Source organism: Mastigoproctus giganteus, chromosome 13 (genome assembly GCF_048544385.1).
Source record: "Mastigoproctus giganteus isolate SK-2022 chromosome 13, ASM4854438v1, whole genome shotgun sequence".
NCBI lineage: Eukaryota > Metazoa > Arthropoda > Arachnida > Uropygi > Thelyphonidae > Mastigoproctus > Mastigoproctus giganteus.
The window spans coordinates 112,131,559-112,157,077 of NC_143587.1; the positions used below are offsets into that span (position 1 = coordinate 112,131,559).

The 25,519-nt window shown below is 38.3% G+C and overlaps 1 protein-coding gene across 1 annotated transcript in view; it reads right to left on the minus strand.

Annotated features, from left to right (window-relative positions):
* LOC150076365 (guanine nucleotide-binding protein subunit gamma-e-like) overlaps positions 1 to 24,957 on the minus strand; it is a 38,297-nt gene extending 13,340 nt beyond the window's left edge. Inside the window, exon 1 of the mRNA XM_090387202.1 lies at positions 24,790 to 24,957. Within this exon, the coding sequence (XP_090243328.1) occupies positions 24,790 to 24,878 (89 nt within the window). The 5' untranslated portion in view covers positions 24,879 to 24,957. The remainder of the gene's footprint in view (positions 1 to 24,789) is intronic.
* Positions 24,958 to 25,519: the final 562 nt, after the last annotated feature.

Below are 25,519 nucleotides of genomic sequence, written 5' to 3' on the forward strand. Positions count from 1 at the left end.
TCGACAGCAACTTGCAGAGCTTCAAATATCTTCATTTGGTGATTTTGTGAATAGAATAAAATGTTCTGGTCAGTAGAATATATTCTGCATCAGTTATCAAACTTTCAGCTTAAATTTTGAAGTTTAGTTTTGTATGCCCCATGTGAAACATCGCAAGTGATATTAAAATGTTCAGTTTCACTTGTCCCTTAAAACCACACTGTATAAACTTTTAGAAGACAGATATCTATTAAAGTGTGGGGAGAACAATCGTCATATCAGAAAAAATACTTTCATATGACAGAAACCGTGCTTTTTTTGGGAATACAGGTACATCGCCCGCCTCCAAAAAAAAAGGTGGATAGTGGGAGGGATATATAGTATAGAATATGAAATTTTTCATACAAAGAATAAGCCCGGAAATGCCCCTTTGTCGAGTTTCAGCTATGTTGCTTCCCTTGGTGGTGATCCTGAAAGCGCTGTAAAGGTATTGAAGGCATTCGGTGACCCTTCCAATACAGCAGTTGTTGAAAAGGATCTACTTGAGCGAGTACAGATAAGGGCTACAAATTGGTGTGGGGAAAGAAGGGGGTCCTCTTACCAAGAACGGCTTAAGTTCTGCAAATTGCAGTGCTTGGAAACTAGGCACCTGTGAGGTGATCTGATTCAGGTGTACAACGCCTTGAATGGGTTGAGCAGGCTCAATTCTGATGGGATTCTTCCTCTTGCTCAGATAACGAACCTGAGAGGGCATAAATTCAAATTGAGGAAAGACTTTTGTCGATTAGATGTGTGGAAATTTGCCTTTAGCCGATTGCTAGAACAAATTTCCATCTGTGGTTGTAGAAGTTGATAGCTTAAATAAATTCAAGAAGGAACTAGACAAACTTTTACAGGGAATGAATGTGCTACATAAGCTTGCTTTCTTGCGTCACATGCCTCTACTACTATTAGTACTGCTTTAAGAGCGATACAGGTATTAACACGCCTTTACGCCTGCAGCACACTCTCGATTTTTTACCCAGTTCATCTGTCCTCCCCTTCTAATAATTTGTCTCATCCTCTTTTAAATTTATTCAAACTACCCACCTCCAACAACAGCAGATGGGAGTGTGTGAGCGGGCAACAAGGGGCCCTCCGGCCAAAAACCAGCTCACCCAACATATAAACCAGCTTCATATACAACACTTTTTGACTTTCACAATGATACTGTTTGTCTGCACAGAGTTCATATGGAGTAGATGTGGGAAACCACCGGAGGCGCCTGCCTTTCCCCTAACTATGCACTCTCAAAATTTGGAGTGTTTCCGATTGTGTGACAGCCACTCACAAGTGTGTTTTCGAAAATTTTCTTCGTGCCCACAGCAATTGAGATTGAAGATGTTAGGTGTTCCCACACATAAAAGATACACGAGATTCAAATCTGGAAAGTGTGGAGGAAAATAATCACATAATTGTTCATATTTCAGTCGACCTGAAATACTGATAGCAAACTGTTGCTTATGCTGAGATTGGAAGATTCCATGAAGATTTTCCTTCAATCACAGGTATTCTTAAGAAAATTTACGGTACCATACCTGGTAAACTGAGTTTTATTTGCAAAAATATCAGATGAAATAAAGTGAAAAACATGGTAAGCGGGGAACCAGCTAGTCTACTATAATCTCAGATAATGAACCATTCAGCGACTCTATTGTCAGGGAAACGGGAAATATATTGTGCAAAATGGATAGGTGAAATAGGACTAGGGTATGTCTACCATGCACAAAAGTTGATGACGATGTAGAGCAGATATAATCTTTTAAGGACAAAAAGATGATGATTTTGTACACGTTGGCACTAATCACACTAAGAATAGTGTAATTTACGTAACAAGTACAGATAAATGTTGAAGAAAAGTCGTGACTTAGGGTTAAATTTGAAAGTGTCTGAAATCCTTCACAGACACGATAGCAGGGAGTATATGATGAAATCCTTGTCAATCACTTCGGCCCTGGAGAGATTGTTCAAGACCCATGGGGGAACAAATTTTTTTTCACCGTGGCCTGTGCTTGTTAACTGGAGAGATTGCGTCTACAGAAATGGGATATACTTAAATAGAAAGGGTGCAAGAAATTTTGCTGATGATATCGAGGCAGTGTTAGGTGGGTCGGAAAACTGCTAGCTTTGGGGGATTCACAGACTAAAAGATTAACTGTAGTCACAGGCAGAATTGAAAGTGATTCTTGCGCTGCTTCTATTAGAATGATCAGGAACCTGGAAAGCAAGGTTCTAGGGATTTTAAGGACTGCTGGGAGTCAACATGGAACGAATAAATACATGGGTGTGTTACGGTAACTAAGAGTAAGAACAGGTGCATGTATACTTACATGAACACCAATTCTAGATGTACAGCAAATAAATTTGATGAATTTGAAGTGCTGGTCAAGACATCAAAGGTGGATATTGTTGGGATATCAAAGACGTGGTGGCATATAGATATAAGTAATGCAGAATTGGAATTTGGAGAGTAAATGTGTACAGAAAGGATAGGAAGGGAAAAGGGTTTATGCTGTTAGTCAAGGAACACATAAGATCTAAGGCAGTGCATCCAGTTGACATTGGTGGACAGTGCAATGTTGAGTCAGTTTAGTGTGACATAAGCACTGGAAAAGAAAACAAATGAGGGTAGGAATGCGTTATAGGCCTAATGATTCGAATACAACGAACAACTGTACAGAGAAATAGAATGGGCCAGTAAATAAGAATGGAATGTCTTTGGGGGATTTTAGCTTCCCAGATATTGATTGGAACTTGTGAGTTGGTCACTTTCGCACTAACAAGACGTTTGTGGTGTATTGGATGATTGTTTTCTACAGCAGCATGTTCGAGAGGCAACCAGAGGGAGTAATACTCTTGATCTGATTATCAGCAGTGATTATTCTTGCATTAAGAATTTGCATTAAGAACCACTAGGTAGCAGTGATCACAGTGTACTGATGTGGGATTTACTTAGACATAACTGCCATTAGGGGTAAAGGGAGGGATTTTGCTTTCGTAAAGGTACTACAGTGGTCTCAGACAGTTTTTAAATTATATACAGTTTGACCAACTAATGTTATCAACAACAAATTCTAAATAGGAAGCATGCAAGGAATTAATCTTGAAAGCTACAGGCTTTTCATACCAACTAAGGAACAGTATTCAAGGTTTAGGCCTAAATGGATGTCAGATGAACTGATGAGACTTGTGGCAGAGAAGAAAAATGCATGGGATGCATATCAATAGACATAGAAGCCTACGGTAGATATAAGCTATTCTGAAATCAATTCACAAAGGAGGTTAGGAAAGCAAAGGCAGGTTACGAGAAATCTTTAGTAAAAGACGCAAAGAAAAACAGCAGACTTCTTTATTTATGTAAACCCCAGAAGGAAGAGGACGAATCAGATTGTTCCACCTTGATATCGATGTTAATGATACTGCTCAGGTAGCTGACAAACTGAATGAGTATTCTGCATCTACATTAACACGTGAGGAATTCTTTAGGGAAGTGGGGGCCAGAAGTTCATTAAACTCTAACAGGGAGCTAAATGATTTTATAATAACTGAGAGGAAATTGAAGGAGAAATTGTTGAAGTTAAACATAAGAAGGGCACCTGGAGTGGGATCTATCCAGTTATATTAAGAGAGGCAGCAAAGGAAGTAAGCAGAGCCTTAGCCATAATTATGTGAGCATCTTTGGATCTGAAAGAGATCCCTATGGACTCGAAATATGCAAATGTATCCCTCTCCAATTCACAAAGGGTGACAAGGAGTAATTAGATATATATTAGCTTAACTTCTGTTCCAGGAAAACAGTGCAGTCTCTGATTATAAACGTAAGATAGGATCATGTAGACCCGAATGCGTTTATACTGCAAAAGGGGAAGGTGGTTTTTTTTTTTTTTTTTTTTTTTTTTTGGTTGATGCTTTATAAGCTTAATTTCCTGTATCATATGCCTCGACTAATGCTAATTCGCCCAATTTTCTCAATGTTTATCTTAACAGCAGCCCTTATTTCCCCGGTCCTGGGATAACACACATGGTCACTAATGAGCATATTAAATGATGAATTACCTATGCTGCCACAAAAAATGCGCAACGTTATGAATCCTGTTGAGGCTTTATCAGCTGAAGCATTTATTATTTTTTTTTATTATAAATCAACAGGGATTGCCTTTGTTTTTGATATAGGATCAAACACGACAGGTGTTAGAACCTATAGTACTTAGTACAGTGCTTGGGTTCGAGGTTGAGAAGACGAAAGCACATATTTGTTGACATTGGACTTGAACTTCTGTATATTGTAATTTTCAGGAAATACGTATGAAGGAAGGTTGTTCCAGAAAACGGCAGTTGAATGAATAAACGAGTAAGATGAAAAGTTGGTTCTGTGAGTTTGAAGTTGGATAGTAATTATAGAGCAGGAATTATAGAAGCTAATTCAGAAGAACAGTGCCCACGGAAGTATCTGTAGAAGAGGCATGCAGTAGAAACAGTACATCTATGAGACAGCGAGTGCAGGGACTCTGTTAGAGATGAGTCATTAATTAACCTAACTGCCCTCTTCTGAATGGAATCTAGAAGCCTGAGAGAGGTTTTGGGGGCACCACCCCAGATGTGGGAACAATATTCCATGGCAGGGCGGATTTGCAATTTACACAGAGTGAGCAGCGGTTTGGAAGAAAAGTAACGCCGAGAGCGAAAGAGAAAACCAAGTTTTTTAGATACAGAAGAAGCAATATTTGTAATGTGCTTGTGCCAAGAGAGATTAGAAGTCAGGGTAATCCCCAAAAGAGATATATCATTTTGCCTAGAAATCAGAGTGTCACTAAAGATAAGCATAGGAGCAGAAGAATCCTTTTTGCGAGATATAAGACAAGACTGAGTTTTAGAAGGATTTAAATCAACTAAGTTGTCTTTGCCCCATTGGAGAATTACCTGAAGATCAGCATTTAAGGAATTGGTAGCAGATTTTCGAGAAGTTGAAGCTGATTGAGCAGGACAAGGTTTCTCAAAATGGAAAGTAGATGCAATGTGCTATCATCGGCAAAACTATGGACAGGATTTCCGGTCAATGGAAGGTCATTAATATACAAGAGGAAAAGAGTGGTGGCAAGAACTGAACTTTGGGGGACACCGGCATTAGTGGAGAAGTTAGAAGACAGAGAGCCATCTACCATCACCCTCAGTGAGCGATCAGAGAGAAAACTGGATAACCAATTACTAAAAACAGTTGGCAAGCCATAAGATGGAAGCTTGTTTAGAAGACTTTTTTGCCAAACGCGATCGAAAGCCTTTGAGATGTCAAGAGCAACTACTTGTGTTTCACCGAACCTTTCCATTGAATTAGTCCATAAATGGGTAACATAAGCCAGAATATCACCAGTGGATCGACACTGACGGAATTCATACTGGCAATCGTTGATCAGACGGAAGGTTTCTAGGTAGTTTAAGAGTTGGCGGTTAATTGATTTCTCCATTACTTTAGAAAGAGTAGAAGTAATTGCATTGGGACGATAATTGGATGGGAGGGATTTGTCACCCTTTTTAGGAACTGGCTGGACATGAGCAAATTTCCAAGCAGAAGGAAAAGCACCTTTGGAATAAGAAAGTGAAAAAAGGCGGCAAAGAATAGGGGGAAGTTCATGAGCACAGGTTTTGAGAACAAGTGGAGAAATACCATCAGGACCTGAAGCTTTCTTAGCATCAAGATTCGTCAAAATCCTTCTGAAATCCTTTTGACGGAAGACCACAGAAGGCATTGAATGGAGCGTGTTAGAAATAGTGGGAAGTGTTTTACCAAGATCGTTAATGCATGAGTTGAAAGAAAAATGGGATGCTAGCAAGTCAGCTTTATCCTTGGTTGAAGTGACAACAGAACCATCTGGTTTGGACAGAGGTGGGAAAAGAGATGGGCAAAAGTTGCGGCCAATAGCTTTGGCAAGAGACCAGAATGCTCGGCTACCATTAGGGCAAGAAGCAAGTTTACTACTCTTAGCCTGTTCAAACTCTAGTTTGGACTGGTTAATAACTGCTTTACAATTGTTGCGAGCCTTGGTGTAGGCAGAAAATGAAACTGAAGAATTAGAAACAAGCCAATTACGATATGAAACATTCTTCTCTTGAACAGCCTTAGCACATTCATTGGAAAACCAAGGTTTAGATAAAGGGCGAGATTTTAAAGTGGAGTGTGGGATAAAGGATTCCATTCCTGCAAGAATAATTTCACTGACACGATCTGAGCAAACGTTGACATCAGATCTTTTGAAACAGTAATTCGACCAAGGAAATGAAGAAGAGAAGTCTCGCAGGTCATCCCATTTTGCATTCTTGTAATGCCAAACAACACGAGGTTGGGAATATCTATGAGATAAAGGTTCCATTGGAGAAGAGACAATCACCAAGTTGTGATCTGAAGTACCTAAAGGACCTCTCACTTCGACCTTGTACTTAGAAGGGTTGTTTGTGAGAAAAAGATCAAGCTTATTGGCTGTATGATTAGGATTGTTGAGTATTCTTGTAGGTAAATGAACAATCTGTGCAAGATCATTAGTAATTGCAAAAGCCTCAGCATCTCGACCAGCTGGGTCGGTGTGACTAGAAAACGGAAGCCAGCCGGAGTTGTGAACATTAAAATCACCAAGGAAAATTACCTCACTGTTAGGAAAGTTGGACTGGAGAAAGTCAAGTTGCAAAGAGAGGAAGTCAAAGAGCTCCAAGTGATTAGTGGAGTTGGGAGAACGGTAGAGACAACAGATGAATTTGACACAATGAGGTAGAGAGATTTTAAGCCAGAGAAGATCAAAGAGAGGAGATTCCAAATTGCCAAGTCTCTGAAAGGGAATATCAGAACGGACATATGCACAAGTACCACCTTTGAGGCGAAAAGAATCATTCAGCGAATAATTTGGCCATCTGAGATGAGCAGTAGTTGAATCAACCGATAACTGAGATTCTGTCAGAAAAAGTGCATGGGGTTTGGCAGACCATTTGGCAGTGGAAATGGACATCGTTGAGATTACAATTGAGACCACGTAATTTGTGAAATGAATTAGGAAGTGCTTGGGAGATTTAGATCTTTTCGCAGATAAGCTTGCTCTATTAGTTTGACAATTCATGGTGTATTCAAATGTAAGAAAAAGTGGGTGGGACATGCTGTATGAAGTAATGAAATTTTTGGATATGGCGTACACATGGTAAGAATATACCCAGATCCTTGACATAACGTGGCCTCGACAATGCTCCCCGCATGCACACTACTCGGACTCCCTCCAGTCACTATCTGGCAGAGTAGAGGTAGCAAGATTATACACTAGCTGATCCGGAAGCCTTCTAGAGAGTTACCAATAGGTTCGATCCGGTGTACTAACTATTGGCCGGCCTGCGAACACCGTTTTAGAGCTGTACCCTCGAAATGTAAGGAATATTGGAATAAACAATGTTTATAGTGAAAGCATGAACTCTTCTAGCTCATGGGAGCCATATCGGGTTATATGGTTTAATAACTTTGTATCTTATAAATCTTGAAACTGGTTCAGCATTTCCATTGTATTAAGCGGGATCATTCTGTTAATACTTTTCAAGGTGATTAAGTTGGAGCTGAAGTGGCTTGATTTGGAGACTGCATGATTGCCTCAGACTTCGTGGGTGTGAAGTCTGATGCTGGATAGGACTGGCGCGTCATATCTACCTGCCAATAACTTCGCCAGGATATGAATATTTGTCCTGATAACAATAAACATCCAGAGTGTTCACTCCATATTTGCATACAGAATGCCTCTTGATACAGTGAAGGTAAATCGGAAAGTCCGGTTTAACCACCTAAGAAGCCAATATTCAATGCTTAGGAAGGTTTTAAACATACGTTTCTGGAGCTGATGACCAAATGACCAAAGCGTATAAGCAACCGGAGCAACGCACCTAACAATGTATTCTTTCACCAGTTGAGCATTTTGGACCCCAATTAATTCCTGTCTTGAGCGCCAGATGGCAGCAACGGTCTTCTTTGTAATAGTGAAATTTCGAGTTCTTTATTTATAAATTGAAGTATATTTCGGATGTTTGGGAATTACTGCAAAAGATATAAAGTTAGATCGACAATAGAATTGTATGGTATGTTCCATTTGTCTCTGGGAAGGTTTATTTCCATCAATTCCATCTCGCTTCTTCCATTCCCCAGTTTTTTCTCGAAATTGGTAGTTTTGGATAAGGAAAAATCAGATCGACATTAAATTTTCAACGTGTGCTTCTTTTCTCCGGGAAGCTTTTAAGACCTACCACGATTCAAACACACACACACACACACCAATGAAAGTATGTTTCGAGCAATTATATTTTACATATTTCCTTTCTGCCCATGACCATCACGTCTTGAGGGTTTTTCTGTAAAATAAACATCAGTTTATTTGTTGTGCCAGAGAATTACATACCTTCGGTAACAACATGCCCGTTACGGATGAGGGAAGAAGAGTTTCTAGATTACAAAAGTACATACATAACAATTAAATGGGTTGCATTTACATCAAGTCAAATACAGTATAAACAGAAAACAGGCCAGAAGATAGGATGACATCAACAGCTCTCTTGCGTTATTAATGAACTTTGGAGAGTAGGAACATATTTACATTGAGTTTCTGAATCAGTTTGAGAGAGGGATAAACAAAACTATTTATTAGGATCGGCCGGAATGTTTTCATCTACCCATGTATATTGTGTCCATAAATTGCGTGTGTTCTCTGGTCGATTTTTCTGCTTTCCTGGACAAAAAACCCGGGTCCCGAGTAAAAAAAACCTTGCTATCTATGCCTGGGACCGACTAACTCAACTATAGTGTGCAAAAAGCACAGAAAAGTTCCTCGCGTCCTCGACGGGTTTGAACACCGGGCCTTTTTCACCGGTGTCGGGAGGGCGGTGACGATACCACTGTGCTACCGTGCACACAGAGAGGGAGCTATCAAGAGAAGATTTGATCATATAAAGGAAGAACTAATGAAGGTTTTTGCCTAATACCCATGGAGGAATAGCCAACCTAACCCAAAGCAGAAGGGGACTGCCAAGCATTCGAGAAGAATTTGGACACTGTATGTACTGACTTTTCCTGAAACAATATCCTGAGTGGACTCAATTTAAATTTTCTTTCATTGTGGTACGAGAGATGGTATATTCATGGTCAGTTTCTAGGTTCCACAGAGAGGAGTCCCATACGGCAAGAACAAAGCTAGAAAGATGGGCAAAGAAGACACTCCATGGCAGACGCTACAATGACCTCTATCAAGACCGCATAGATAAAATTGCTTCCAATGCACGGCTCACGTGTGGGTTGCTTGCTCTTCTCCGTGACTGACGGATTCATGCTCGCCATCCAAGACCAGGTAATCAACACCAGGAACTATAGAAAATACATCGTAAAGGAGTGTTAGATGACACATTTCGACGATGCCACCTGTCCTCAGAAACGATCCAACACATCACCGCGGGATGCAAGGTGATCACATAGACAGAGTACACTCATAGACATGACCAGGTAGCCAGGATAATACATCAGAAGCTAGCAAGGAAATACCAGTTGGTCGAAGAAAGTGTACCGTACTACAAGTAAGAACCACAGACAGTACTAGAGACCCCAACCCACAAGCTGTACTGGGACCGCGCCATAATAACGGATAGGACAATCCCGCACAACAGACCGGATATAACCCTTGTGGACAAGAAGGAAAAAGCTACCTGTCTGATTGACAAAGCGGTACCCAACACTGGCAACCTGCAGAAAATCCATGGGGAAAAAAATCAGGAAGTACACGAACCTAAGATAGATCAAAGAGATGTGGCATATGCAACAAGTAACAACCATCCCGATCGTCGTGTCAGCCACAGGTATGGTACCAAAGACCCTACATAACAGCCTAGCAGCAATAGGTCTCCAGCGAACACCTACAAGGAACTCCAGAAAGTCGCAATCCTGAACACCTGTAGGATAGTCAGAGAGTTCCTCGACCAACAGTAACATCAGTCATAACAACAACCACCCCTGTATACTTGGTAGCAATACCCTTCACGAGGTGTAAGACCCAATCAAGGAGAAATTATTATTTTCTTTTTTCTATTTATACTCCGGCACGACAACCAAGTCAGTAGAATTTACAATAAATCGTCAATACAAATATTTATCGTATTTAGTAGTTACGGGCTTGAACCCCGGTCCACTCAAGTAACGATTGCTATTCACTCTCGCTCCTGACCACTCGGCTACGATAAGAGAAATAATAATAACACAATACACATTTATTTATCATTTGAATTTGTTTACAATACAAGAACTCGTTAAGAAAAGTAAATTTCTTGACAACAAGTTGCAGTTCATCAGTTAAATCAGTTTTTGCATACAAAATTGTTAGCTAACAGAAAAGCATACAAAATTGTTAGCTAACAGAAAAGACAATGAAGTCATTACACATAGTACATCCCACTCTGTAAACAGAGTCCGCATTGAAAATTTATTCTACTGTATCATTGAGTATCAAAAATTTTCTTACTAGGAATTTTAATTTGGAGATTGAATAACCTCTCCTGAGCCTGAAATCAACGCTTGCCAACAAGTTATTTAATATGTTCACTGCGTGCCTATCTCCAAATCTATTTAGTACCCTAAGGTGTGGCAAAACAACTGCTTTTGGATTCTTTAAGTTGTGTGAAACATTCCTTTGAAGATTCCACTCTTCATAAATAGTGTTAAGATTTTTCAAGAATAAATTTAACTTCAGTTTTTGAATTGGATATAGTATTTTTTATTTTAACAAAAAATGCCTTCTCTTATTCAGATCATTCCAGGAGTTTGTCCCCATTAACAGTTTCAGAATCCTGTTTAGTAAATTGTTTATAACCCTTATTTCAGTTATATTTGCTCTTGCCCATACATTTACTAAATAATTCAGTTGGGAGTCCACTAATGCATAATATAAGGTGACTTTTGTTCTTTGATTATAATTATATTTTTAATATAATAAAGGAAGTACACAAAATCTCATTTTTTTTGTACAAATTTGTTATTTGCATTGCCCAACTTAGATTATAGTCTATCCATAACCCAAGGTAACAGTGATTTGAAACTTCAACTGTTAGATAACTGCAATTCTGGAAGTCCTGTTCATGTAGGCATTCATGTTTATGTAATTTAATAGAGGGATGAATGTCCAGGGTTTGGTGAGGGGGTCTAATTACCAAGAATTTGGTTTTTTCAAAACTGATTGCTAATTTATTGTCATGCAACCAGATTTACATCCTGCTGTAAATCTAATGCCATTTTTGTAAGGTTCTTTCCAATTGTATATAAGATTAAATCATCTGCATAAATTTTTAAAAAGGAGTTCTTAATTACTTCGAATATGTCATTTATATAGATGTTGAACATGATTGGCCCTGCGGTGCTCCTCTCTTTATATTGTATGATTTTCCCTTTGTATTCTGTTATTTGTAAACTGTTATTTTTCTTTTGGTTAAATAACATGCTAAGAGTTGATTGATTCTTCCCCTTATACCATATTTCAGTAATTTCTGTTTCAAGATTGAGATATCAATTAAGTCATATGCTTTGGTCAAATCTATAAATAAGATCATTATGAAGTTATTGTTGTTCAAATGTAAGTTAAGAGTCTACTAAACTCTCTAATAATGTGCTCTTACCCTTCTGATATGAGAATAGAGAGTTATTTAACAGTCCATATTGATGTAGATATTTACTTATATGGGTAAATATATAATTTTCTATTATCTTATTTATAACTGACTGTATTGGTCTATAATTAAAAAGTCATCAGGTGGTCCCTTTATATATATAGGGATTATTTTAAAAGAAAGTAAGTTTGTAGTATAGTCTCCTGACGCCATCATCCGTGCTATAAGCTCCACCAAGAGAACAGTGAACTGTTCTTTATTTCTCTTTACTTCGGTTACTGTAATACAGTCAAGTCCGTAAGATTTCTTGTTCTTTAACTGTTCGACGATCTTGAGAATCTCCGTGTACTGTGGAGCAAAGATTACACAGGAGTTCACTACCTGAGGAAGATTATTTTTTTGAGCAAGGGAGTCTTGGCAATAGTGTATATTGTATCTGCTGAGCTCTAATACAGCTTTGGCAAATCTGTTTGCAGCCTCATATTGTTTATTTGTACCAGATACCTGTTCTAATAGTGTTTTGATTTCCCGTTGACTTTTTCTTCCTTGTACTTAGCAGGTTATTTATAATGCTCCATTTATCCTTTTGAGTTATCTGTTTATCCATAAAAAGTTGATTGTAGTAAGTGTTTTTTTGCTTTCTAATCAAACCTGTCAATTTATTTCTAATTGTTTTATAATTGTGATAATGTTCTATCTTTGATGGACAATTTCTATACTGCCTGAAGTATTTATCTCTTTGTACCATTAATTCTTCTATATCTCTTGTCATCCAAGGCTTCTTATGTTTAATCCTGCTACTCCTAGAATTTGTGTTACAAGCTGAGAGATTTATTTTTCTCTCTGTATTAATCTTTTAATTGTTTATCATTTGTATTATTTTATTTGAAAATACATTTATATTAGTTATGTAAGATGCTTGCTCTTGTCTTAACGTGTTTTCTGTGTTGTGTTTCAGCTTGCCTGTTGATAAATATTTGTTCTTCGCAACATTTATTAATATTTTATGTTCACATGGGTGTTGTTTTGAGTACATATCTATTATTAGTATGCATGTTCTATGATCTGAAAGTTGATTTAGTAGTATGTAGAAATTTGCATACTTCAACTTTATATTTGTTATAAGATGATCTAAGTAGGAGCTTATGGTTCTATCTCCCTCCATCCTTTGTTGCCTTGTTGTTCCAAATAAGGTATGTTCAAATCCATAATTATTCAAGATTGCAGAGTATCTGAGTATTACATTTTCTGTTTCATCGTTTAGTAAATTGATATTGAAGTCTCCCACTAGTATGGTCTTATCAGCTTGTATGTCTTCCCATTGCAGAATTATGTTATCTAATTCTATTAGAAAAGTGTTTATAGAATCGGATGGTGGCCTATAAAAAGCACAAATCATGAATGTGTTCTGTGGATCTTCTCCTAATAATTTGAGACAGCAGTTTTCGCAGGACTGAGTCTCGTGGTAAACCTGTATTGCCACCACCCCTTCCACCACCACCCCTTTTATTTATTCCACCACCCCTTCCCAACTCTCTCAACTTATAGACCTTGTCATATCCTAGTATGTTATAGTTGGCAATTTCATCACTTTTTATGTTAACCTCTGTTAAAACTATACAAAAAATATATTTTTTCATTGCATTTATATATTGCAAAAAGTTTAAACCAATTTTTTCTTAACGACCTGATGTTTAGAGCTACCAGAAAAAACTGTTTTTTTATCAATTAAAAGAGCTTGGATATTTGGATTTTTTAAAAAAAATGTAAAGGTGAATTGAAATTTTGTGATTCCTCAAAAAAGCATACCTGATGTCTTAATATTACCTTAGGCCTAGATTTCAAGAGATTACAATTATTCACAGTGAAGGAGTCTATTTTATATACTGCAGGTCCTTTGAACTCAAGATTCTTATGGCTCTTGAAGAGTCATTCTTCTTCACGTAAATCCTTCCATGTTTTAACCATAAAAATTTGAAACTGAGTTCTTACTAATTGTTTTGTTTCCCAAAATAATTGCTTGAGGTGGTTGTTAAGTGGTCACTTATGTAGATTGGAGCACTGCTGTTGTTATGAAATACATCATTTGCTGTGAGTCGAAGTTCCTTTGCCTTTATAATCCATTTTTCCTTTAAATAAAAAATATGAATTGATACATTGAAATGTTGCCCTTCACTGCCACCAAACCAGGGGTTAACAGTGATAACACAATATGCAAGAGAAATGGATGAATAATAATAATAAACAGAGAATATTGATAAACAAACATAAGGAAAAATATATATGGAAGCGTAAAATGAAGTACAGCTCAAAGCATAGTACAATTATATACGCCACAATCAAAAGGTTTAGATGGAAACAAATAATTTTATATTGTAATACATGACAGGTAACGTTCTTTGCACTGAACAGAAGATGACTTACTATCTTTTCAGTGTTATCCATCGTAATACTGAAACGTTAGGAAACAATCTTCATATCAGATGGTATTGTTACTTGTGGCATTAAGATGTGTTACCAAGAAAAGGATCAGGAACAAGGAAGTACAACTCAAGGATGCGGCGTCTGTAATTCCCTGTCAGAAGCAAACTTATTAAATTCCGCATCCAATGACTCATCACATGAGAGTAGCTGAAAAGGCAGAAACCTATCGGATAGGTGGAGTCGGCTGAGATGTGGGCACAGAGTTGGAGTCGTTCTGAGAGAAGACTGAGGGACTTTCCAAGAGTACAAGTCCCAGAATGATGGTGCTAAAATCTTGCCAACGATCATTTTAAGGCTTTTCACCCTAATCAGCTTGGAGAACCTGTGAATTTGTAGCAAACTAATCATCATTTTAGTTGTCCTTAACTGTGGAGGAAGTTTGTTTATTGCCCATTTTAAGAGCCAAAACTCAGCAGCGAAAAGTGGCCTAATTGTGCTAAGGGCAGCAAATGCCCATACCTCTGTAGCATATAAAAGCGGAGACACTGGTTTTATATATTTTATGGTAGTTGTGACTTCATTAATATAAACGTAAATGCTGTTTGGCAATCCATCGGCGTCGGGCTGCCAGGGTGAGCAGATTGTCCATGTGGTTGCTGAAGCAGAGCTTAGGATCAAAAACAACCCCGAGATCAGTATGCTTATTGACGATGGGGATAGGAGAATTACAGTGTTGGCTGAATATAAGAAGGCGTTTTCTTTAAGGAGAATATCAAAAATTCAGATTTTCCTGGGTTTATTTTTAGTGCGAACTGGTTGAAGTAGTTTGCAAATTCCAGAAGTGTATTATTAATTGATGCTGTTATCACAAGAAGATCAACGCGTGGAGAAATCAGTGTGAGGAGCTTCATATCATTAGAATAACAAGTATCATGCCTGGACTCAACAAGTGGAGAGACAATCCCTGTAAACACGAGCCCAGATAGGACACCACATGTGGCACGCCTGAAGGGATACAGCCGGCTTACTGCCCGTGGACAGTAAACCGGATTATCCTGTTTTGAAGGAGTGACGCGAGGAAATGTAGCGTGTCTCCCTTGATCTGATAATGGTCTGAAAGTAGTTACGGAATTGCAGGAACGTTTATAAAGTCGAACGCTGCTTCGAGATCTACATAGGTAGGTGACTGCAAGCTCTGCTTGAGATTCAAACGCAGAGGATAGAGCTGGCGGTTGCTAAGCAGTTAGTCACAGTGGATCTATGAGGAAGGGAGGGAGGGAGTAATGGATTTGAAGAGGCTGATGTGAAAGAAATTTAGTTAGAATGTGGAGGAGTACCTTCTCAAGGAGTTTTTATGACAAGAAGATTTGAGCTGTTGGAGATTGGCCAGTAATGCTTAAGAAGAGTAGGAGATTGAATTTTGAGTACAGGCTTCACAAGGTAGATCTTCCACTGCTGGGGAAAGAAATGACTTGAAAGAATAGCCTTAAAAATAGAAGGGGATCCAAAATATATGGGCTAAGATATTTGATAATGAATTGGGGGATTCCCTCTGCACCTGCCGTAGCAGAAGCTGGTGTAGAATTAATGGCAGAAATAAGCCGTTCCCTGGAGATTGATACTGCATTCAGTGTGTCAGGCGGGATTCCAGTTGGTATATGAAGATCAGGATCATTCCAGGTCCGAGGCAAATCTAGATATAAAGTCAAGCCACTAGTCAGGTTCAAGATTTACGGCGAAATCAGAAGACCGCTCAGAGTAGGGGCACCTTCCTCTACGAAGGGCTGTAATGGAGGATATACGTATACTCTCTGGAATTTGATTAATAAGCACAGTATACTCTCTGCATACGTAACATTAACAGAGTATACCTTATGCTAATTTTACGACTACATCAATTAAGTATCCATATAATACTTAATTGCAAGAGATTTCTGCTTGTTAAATGTTGTGCGGGCGCTATAGTAAGCTATCTTGTCTTGAACAGTTTGCGACTGCTTCCACATTTTGTGCATATGCTGTTTTAACTTGAAGCTCATATTAAGTTAAGTTGCAATCGTTTTAAACAAACTAGTAAGCAAATTCACTACAATTTTAAGATCACAATTTTCTAAGATTGACTACGGGATGGCACAGGCAGCCTCATCACATTTAGCAATACTGAAAAATCTGGGACTAACTATTACTCTGGTATTAGTTGATTTCACAACATTGAAGTTTGGAGCAGGTATGTGTAAAAGAATAGCAATTGGTTTGTAGTTCGAATTGAAATAAGTCTCTGGCAGGTAATCAGGTGTGCAAGGAAAGGAGGAGAGGATGATATCTAGTTGATTGTTACCTCCAGTCGGGAGATCCTTGGTCATTTGTAACACTGTACAAGATAGGTTTGATATGAACATTTGCTGAAGTTTAGCCAGCTGCAGAGGGAGATTTAAGTACAGACAAAGTGCAAGGCTGAAGGATAAAACTGGTTTATGATCCAGTTTGATATTTCATGGATGGCTTCATATGAAGTCCTGGGGTATATATGTAAAATTTATGTTTATGAGGACTATGTGATAGCTGAGAGTAATAGCAAAAGCTTCATATGCTAGTATTTCGCTAGAAACTTGAACAAATGAGGTCTGTGAGCTATTAAAGAAAATAGCAACACCGCCTTCTCTTTGCCCAACTCTAGAAGTAAAAGCAGATTTATAGCCTACTGGAGCACAGGATTTAAAAAATTCGTGGTCTTCATCAAGCTAGGTCTCGGTGACACAGAGGATATCCATATCACTAGCCAGGAGAATTTGGTCAACCGTATCCAGTTTGTTGCAAAGGCTTCTACATTCTGGTATAATACTCTGGTTGGGTCATATCTAGGGAACTTTTGAAGGTAGGTATTTTTACCTGCCTTCAAAAATACCTTAAGTATTTTTATTCAAGGCAGGCTTTCGAATTTGTCGATTCGTGACCCATGTTTATCACTGGTAAACAGGATAAACAGTTCCCGAACTGTTTGTCACTGGTAATTGCAGGCTGATGGTATCAGTTTGATTATGCCGATTATGAGTCACTATTGGTATTATTGTGAATTATGCTGCCACATTTTAAGAAAATATACAGAAAATGAGGCATTCATGCTTGTTTCCTTGAAGCATTGATTGCTATCGAGGAGTTAGATTAGTTGAGGTTGTTGATCGGGTGGTCTCTTTTCCCTCGGAAAAGGTGCGCGCGCGAACACACACGCACCCCTTGGGTCCAGTAGGCAGGATCTACAACATTTTGGTAGACAGCGGGTAAACACATAAGGAGGCGTGGCCTGTTTATGAGTTTTAAGTCGTTTAACGTGAACTGAGAGATTATGTTCCTCAATAAACAATCTCTTAATAGATTCAGATGTTCTAGGTCCAAATGTGGAGGTGAAAATTTTGGCTCTGGTGGAAACTACGAAGATATTGTATTTCTCGGCCGTTGTCAGACGAGGTTCGGGGCTGTTACTTGGCAGGATAAGGTAATCTGGTTAGGAATAACAGTGTGATAGGGAGCGCAATCAATATTGGTAGCTCGAAGGCATCCTAAGGAATGTGAGGAGGGATTGGCTGTGGTAATGAGGAAATTTTTCACATCTCTAAATGGGACGTAGGTATCGCTTTCTGGGCTGTTGGCGTATGAGGTGGACAGAACATGATGGGCGTTAGTTGAATTACTGTTTAGTTCTTGAACTTGTAGGGGGTTTTTGTTATTAGGGGGTATATAGAGAGTGCAGCTATGGTTGTTCACCAACCGCTGAGGGCCTGAGCATGTCTTTCTGCTGAGTGCATGTCTGGGCCCTGCTAACATGCTCAATCGGAGTGTCTGCAGATCTATTTACTAATTGTCTTGAGTGTATCTGAATGTTGAAGCCATGTTTTATAAGTCTATGAGGTTTGACAGGCTGAGTAGTTTTGTCCGTTTAGGTATTATTGGTGGCCAAGATGTCAGCTTGCCATTTTGGCTCACCAAAGAATAGAGGCTAGAGAGCATAACCCTAGGGTTCACATCTGTATGGGCTCAGCACACCCAGGGTCCTGAGCTGGATATCATCATATCTCTCTCTCTCTCTCTCTCTCTCTCGACAATTCAGAACTTTTTTTTTCTTTTTTGACAGGTGCAGCAAAAGCCTCAGGTTTCCTTGCACCATATGGCTAATATGCTTATTTTGGTTCCTCAGTGAGTACACCTGGTCTGGCTGTGGAGGAGGAGTCGACACTGTAGTTCGGCATTAATTCTTGGAGAACCACTCATCTTGGAAAGTGTCTTTGCGATTTGTGACTGGTTTGAGGTGAAGGATACGTCAACATTTGAGGGCATAATTTTAATCATTAACCTCTGGTGGAAAATTGGGCTGATTAGCGCTGCATATAATGTGGTTTGCAATGCCATCAGGTGATGTTCCTTTGCCCACTGTTTCATCACACGCGATGGTCATGAGTAAAGGTGCAGACAAACCAGTATTTGACTGAGAATATTTATTTGGATGAGAGAGAGAGAGAGAGAGAGAGAGAGAGAGAGAGAGAGAGAGAGCGAGAGAGAGAGACCCCAGATATTTTAGCACCATCTACAAGGCATTTTTTACATGCGAACATTTTCCGACGTTGTTTGGAAAGATGTATGATGTCTGTTTTAACCTAGTGGGCACAAAAGGCTATTTTGCATATATGACATCGAATGGTTGTTATTTCCTTCCCGTAAAGGCAGGCTAGGCAGATGAAACTTTGCAAGACAGCAAGCTTATACAGCATCAGTCTGCTCCCTTAAAAAAACCTTCCCATTTCACCCATCCATTTGCTCCAAAAGTTTGTCCAGTTCTTTGAATTTATTTAAGCTATCAACTTCCACAACGACAGATGGAAGTTTGTTCCAGCAATCAACCACACCCGTTGGCTAAAGAAAATTTCCGCACATCTATTCTACAACTGTCTTTCCTCAATTTGAATTTATGCCCCCACAGGTGCGTAATCTGAGCAGGAAGAGGAAGAAGTTATTCTGTTTCTGTGACATGCCTGATTTCGGGTCTTTAAAACTAGATGGATGGAACGGTAATAAATGCTGCTCACTTTAAGAGTTAGTCTTTAATTTCGAGGGTGTTTTGTTTGCTCTGGCACTATTAAGCTTGCAGCTTTTATATTTTAGTTTCCATAGCGATGATTGAGAGAACACAAGAAAGCATAAATGGTTGAGACAAGTGTACTTAACACATAAGATAGAAGAAAGGGAGGATTTCCCTTGGGAACTTGGTAGTGCGATGCTTTGTGACTCGGTCAAGGTTGACGCATTGTCACCTTAAGCCTTTATGGTAATGGGGCGTTTGCTTTATTCATGAAAGTTAAAGTGCTGTACACATATCGTAATGGAGGAATTTAAACGTGAGCAGGAATATTTAAAAATTAGAAATACTTGTTTATCATATCACGAAGATGATCCACGTCACGCTTGAGCAGAGAAAGAGGAGGGAGAATAGTTCAGGCTACAAAAGAGTATTCTTATAAAGAAAGACTGGAGTTCTAGGATTTGCATCGTCTGGAAACTAGGCATCTGCGTGTTGACCCAATTAAAAAGGCTGGTTAAGGCTTTAAAAGGGTTGAGTAAATGCTTATGGCATCGTTACCCTTTCTCGGGCGACACACGCAAAGAGGAGTCGCGCTCTCGCTCTCTCCTTAGTTTTGAGTCTCTTCCTATTTCTAATTTTTGTAAATTATATTGACGAAGATATGCAGGAGAAGCTGTCAAAGTTTCTGATTTGAATGTTGGAAAGATGGTTAACAATTTATGTGGCCATTTTGCTTAAAAAAGACTTGGATCGGTTGAATATATAGTGCTAAAACGGCAGCTTAGGTCCTACAGTTCAATAGAATTTTTCCATACAGTATAATCAGGCGACTAGGAAGGCAAATGGTATCTTATGTCCATGATTTATAAGACCTTTGTTAGCAAGGAGAAGAATGTAATTGTCTCTCTATACAAGACGTTGGGTAAACCGCATTTAGAATATTGGATTCGGGTCTGGAGACCATACCTAAAAAAAAAAAAAAAAACAGAACTATGAAGAGAATTTAAAGAGTGACCAGATTAATGATGACTGTTAATCGACGTCCATATGAAGGACAGCGTAGAACGTGTGGACTGCAAAGTTTGCGACTATTCATATGAAGGGAGATCTGATTTGGTTTGTACAAGGCGCTTGAAGGGGTTGACGAAAATTAATGAGAAATCTCCGTTGTTCCTCGTAGATAAGACAACTATACAAATAAAAGCTCAGGGAACAACAGAAGACTGGATCTCATTAAGTTAGCTACGAGCAATGGGTTGTCGAAACTGGAATAAGTCGTCTCCCAACGTGGCAGAAGATAGTTATTATTATTAGTGGCATATGATGCAAGAAAGCAAACTTATAAAGCATCAACATAAATAATAATAATAAAAAAAAATACCTCGCACATCCTCTCCAATAATTCATCTAGTTCTTCCTTGGATTTACTCAAACTAACCGCATCACAATAACAGATAGCAGTTTGTTCCAACAATCAAGCACCTGCTGGATGAAGGCAAACCTCCGCGATCTATCCTGTAATTTATTTGACTTTATGTTCCTTCATGTGTGTAGTCTGAGCAATGAGTCTATAGATGCTGCAATTTACAGAACTGAAGCCTTTCGTAGTTAAGACTTCCCTTTCGTTCACTTCACCAATCTCGTTGCCTTTCTCTTAACCGTTCCAGCAGATCCTCATTCTTCCTAAAATGAGACCTCCAGACCTGTATTCTGTATTCAAGATGCGGCCTAACCATTGCCTTGTATAATGGGATAATCACCTCATAATACCTGCTAATGAAGTTCTTGTATATCATAGGAAAAACCCCATGAGCTGTCTTGCTCACAGAACGTCATATCTGACTGCACAACTCCCCCGAGGTCTTTTTCATTTTCCGCTGCCTAATCTGGGATTACTGCTACATATGCAGTGCCTTGGATTTGTTAACGTTAAACCTCAACTGCCACTGCTCACTCCATCTGCCTAATTTTATACCTTGTTGCAGTAGCTTCCTCTGATTACTGTCAGTAACCACCCTGCCAACCTTTATATCATCTGCAAACTCTCTAGACACTAAACCTGTTATACTTTTATCAATATCATTAATAAATATAGAAAACAACAATGAGGGCAGCACTGAACCTGGGGGTGATCTTCATTAATAACATTAGTCTAGGAAGAGCAGTGCCTATTAGTAACCAATCTGTGTTCTCCCACTCAACCATCTTATCCAGAGCAGTAAATGGCACACTGCTCCAATTTGTACCGCAGTCTGTTATGTGAAACAGTATCAAAAGCTTTTCTGAAATCTAAGTACAGTATATGATATAAAAATTTATTTTTCGCATTCAGTTCCTTTATTACTGCATCAAATTTGCAATCAGATTGGTCAGACAAGTTCGCCCCTTAATAAATCCATGCTGTGGCCGCAGTATAATTGTTACAATGTTTAGATAGTCCTGCATTACCAGGGACTATTATTTTCCATGGAATAGGAGTTAAGCTAACAGGTCTAATTACTCGTATCACCCTTTGATCCCTCTTTAGGAATTGGAGATTCGCACATTTCCAGTCCATAGCGACCTCTCTTGAACCCAAGGATGCTCTCATTATTATAGCTAAGTGTTTTCCTACCTGCTTTGCTGCCCTCGTAGGTAACACAGTTGGTATAATCACCCCACCCCCAAAACCGGGTGGAAACGACTTTACTTCGACTCCTTTTGATGACGAGAGGAATTTTTATGGACCTTTTTCACAGTATGGCTGCGTTAGTCGGTCGAGTTTTTCGTTCAGCAAACAGAAAATCGACTACAGAACACACGCAATTTCCAGAAATATTATATGCGGCGCAACATGGCCTAAACCCCTTCAAAAACCTCCTTTGCTGCTTCTCTTATTATAATTGGATAGATCCTATCCACCCCAGACATTTTTTTTTTTTACCTCAAGCTTCAACAATTTCTCTTCCACTTTCCTTTCAGTCAAAAAACCATTTAACTTCGTTAGATTTTTATGAACTTCTGGCATCACCCCTTCCTAAAGGATGATGCCAGTTTTTCAGCAACCTAAGCAGGATCATTAACAGTTAAACTATCGAGATCAGGTGAACCAATGTGATTCAATCCCTTCCTTCTACTATTAATATAAGTAAAGAAATCTGTGCTGCTTTTCATAGCCTTCTTTGCCAGAGACTTATATCTACCATAGGCTTCTGTATCTGAGTATGGCTACGTTCAAAGTGGAATTGGATGGTTACCTTGAAGGAATGGGAATATCCTGTTTCTATTATCTAATGCTGCAGTCCCCTTCCTTTCATCATTTGGCCACTAATACTAGCTCATATCAAAGCCCATCCAGGAACAGCATGCTCCAAACAGTGAAATGGGTGAGATGTTCATCATGTTCCTTATTATATTCATGTACAGTATATCAGATAATATTTATTGCACCCACTCATCCTGAAGTTGTGATTGGCCTGCCTGTAAATCTTAGTAATGAAATGAATTTATTTAACCTATCACATTGCCACATCATACTAGTGTTTTGTTGTGCTACCAGATAATCATATGTGATGATTTATTACGAAAGGTCATAATATTAAATTAGTCTATCTTAAAGTTAATACTGGAGTAAGTTTAATGGTTTATAACAGGAATGAAAACGGTGTGTGTATTATATCTATTATCACAAAGTATTTATGGTAAAAAAATATATTAAAAGTTATATAGATATTGAGTAAATAGCCAACCATTCATCCAGGCACTTTATGTGAGGATCAGCGTACAAAACAAAGTGATTGTGTAATTTATATCAAAGCAGGTTCGTGTACTGATTTTGTTAAAATTGTGTAGGATTAGTTAGGAATGTTTTTCGCAGAGAAGCGGAAATAATCTAATGTCTTTTTATTTTACAACGTATTAATATCTTTGGAGGAAGTAATCAGTGTAATTTTCGAATAAGTTGTCCGATGATGATAGGGAGCGAGGGGGGGGAGAAAGAAAATCAGAGCCACGTGGGAAGAGTAGTTATACTGATCTCGTTTAACTATAGGATCATAATCTATCAAAGCTTACGCTTGGAGAAGCTGGAACAATTTTAATTCTGTGCTACATGTAAAAATCTAAATATAGATAGTTTGACAGTGTGAAGTAAGTCAGACGTTAGGCAACATTTTAGCATTTATAGATTCAGATAAACATAAATGCATTAAATTATGCCAATTTAGAGATCGTGGTATACTTCGGTTGTCATACTTATTGAACACAGTGCAGTACTCAACATATAGGCAAGTGCTGGTTTTGTGACTGAGTAGACTAGTTCAGATAGATTTCACATAACTATGTCAGAGTTCTAATGAAGGCAATTGCAGATTGTGATCCTGACTAATTGAATTTCTCTCACAGTGGGGTCGAAAGGTCACCCTAAGAACAAAGAGATGGGGTTACCTACAGTGCTTTTTATGGAGTATCTGATTTTTTTTGGAACTCACTATCAGCTACGAATTCTTTTAGGTGAACACGTACTTATTTAAAAGTCTGAATCATTGAAAACGCCTTAGGACAAAATCTGTCACAGAGTATCAAGTGTCTTTAACATCCCCCTTCCCCAAAAGCAGATCCACATATCCATTATTTCACTCTTTCGTTATTCATATAAATAAACCTGTTTTACTGTAGTGACTAATATGTTGATTGAATCATAGTAAAACACAAACAACAATGGTGTGGGGTAATACAAGTGAAATATAAAAGGGCGTTTTGTATATCTCTGTTATAAACAGAATTAGTTGATGCATTAAACGCAAGAGAAAGAACAAAACTTTCCAATATGGGTGAGGTAAATGCATTTTTAAAGTGCTGTCATTTTGGTTAATTTAGTGATCCTCAGGATTCCTGTAGTATAGTTTGAAGATTACTGGTGTTACAGATCTGCTCTGAATTTAAAAACCATAATAGTAAATTATTCTGACATGGAGAAAAATGTTATCAAAATGATACCAATTATATCTCTACACTAAGTATTACATTTGCATAATTCGTTTCACTTCTTTTAAAAGTTTCTTTTGAGACCACTTACACAATTAATTATAAAGTTTCTCGAACTTATTATTTACATTCAATTAAAATTACACGCCACTTAGTTGGAATTACGTTTATATTTAATACGTAAACAAAATAGGCAATACAGATCATCGTGTAGTAAGAGTTAATATTGAAAACTGAATGCAAAAACTCACTAACGTTGAGGCTTGGTAGAGAACAGCAAATTACTATGCTACGAAATGCTCAAGGACGTTACGTCACACTTATCAGATTTCTCTGCGTACAAAATTTTATTTAGACATCGAAAAGCAAAACTCACGGAAACACGACTCGCCACTATCGAAGTCTTTACTGTAGTATCGCAGGAGCGAACACTCGCGTTATTATAAATATTTACAACCCACCTCTGTAGTCGCCTCTGCCGCAGTTGCCACGGCAACTGCAGTGTTGCGCTCTTTCTGGTACGTGTGGATAAATGCATAAAAAAAATGACCTCACTGCAGCAGGGTTTGTGCCGTGTTTATAACAATTAGCTAATAAATAATAATCCGTTTATTCATTTAAATTTGTATGAATTAAAGAATGAAATGAGGAACACTTACGCCTGTATTGACTTCGATAGGGGCCACCTATCCATCTGAGCTTGATATCTCATATTTTCTATCTGCTTTCTCAGTGTGTCTTTGTCCATTTTATCAATGGCTGCAGGATCCGTCGTGAACGATTGATGGGAAACGCCGGCTTATATATAAAGCAGTATAGCCGCGATGCGGCGCTGCACACTAATTATACAAGGCCAGACAATTTAAAGAGAGAATATTAACTATACAAATCTCCTCGGATCAAGGGAAATTATCAAAAACACACACACACATATATATATATACTGTATATATATTAATATGTTAAAATGTAAGATGAAATAGATAAAGAATGAAATAATGAAGCTTTAGTGAGTGCGTATTGTTTAATGTTTAAAATTCAGTTGTGCGTCAGCATTGACTAAATATGTGAACGATTTAGAAATCTCACTTGAAAATTAAAGCTTCCTTTAAAAGAATGGACTGCTAAATAAATAAATAAAAAAAAAAAAAAACATAACGACGAGAAGATAGACTTATTTTGAATTCATATCACTGAACTACGCAGAGCTATAGTGACTTGAAAGTGCCCCTTCTAAAGGCGAAATTTCACTAATTAAATTAATGGCTTCTGTTTATAGGATTTTGTTACTTGGAAGCAGTGCCAGTAAGTCCTCACGAGAACGGGTGAACCTGCACGTATAAGGCATTAAGATATCAGGGAAGTCTTATAAGTTATGTCAGAGCTGAG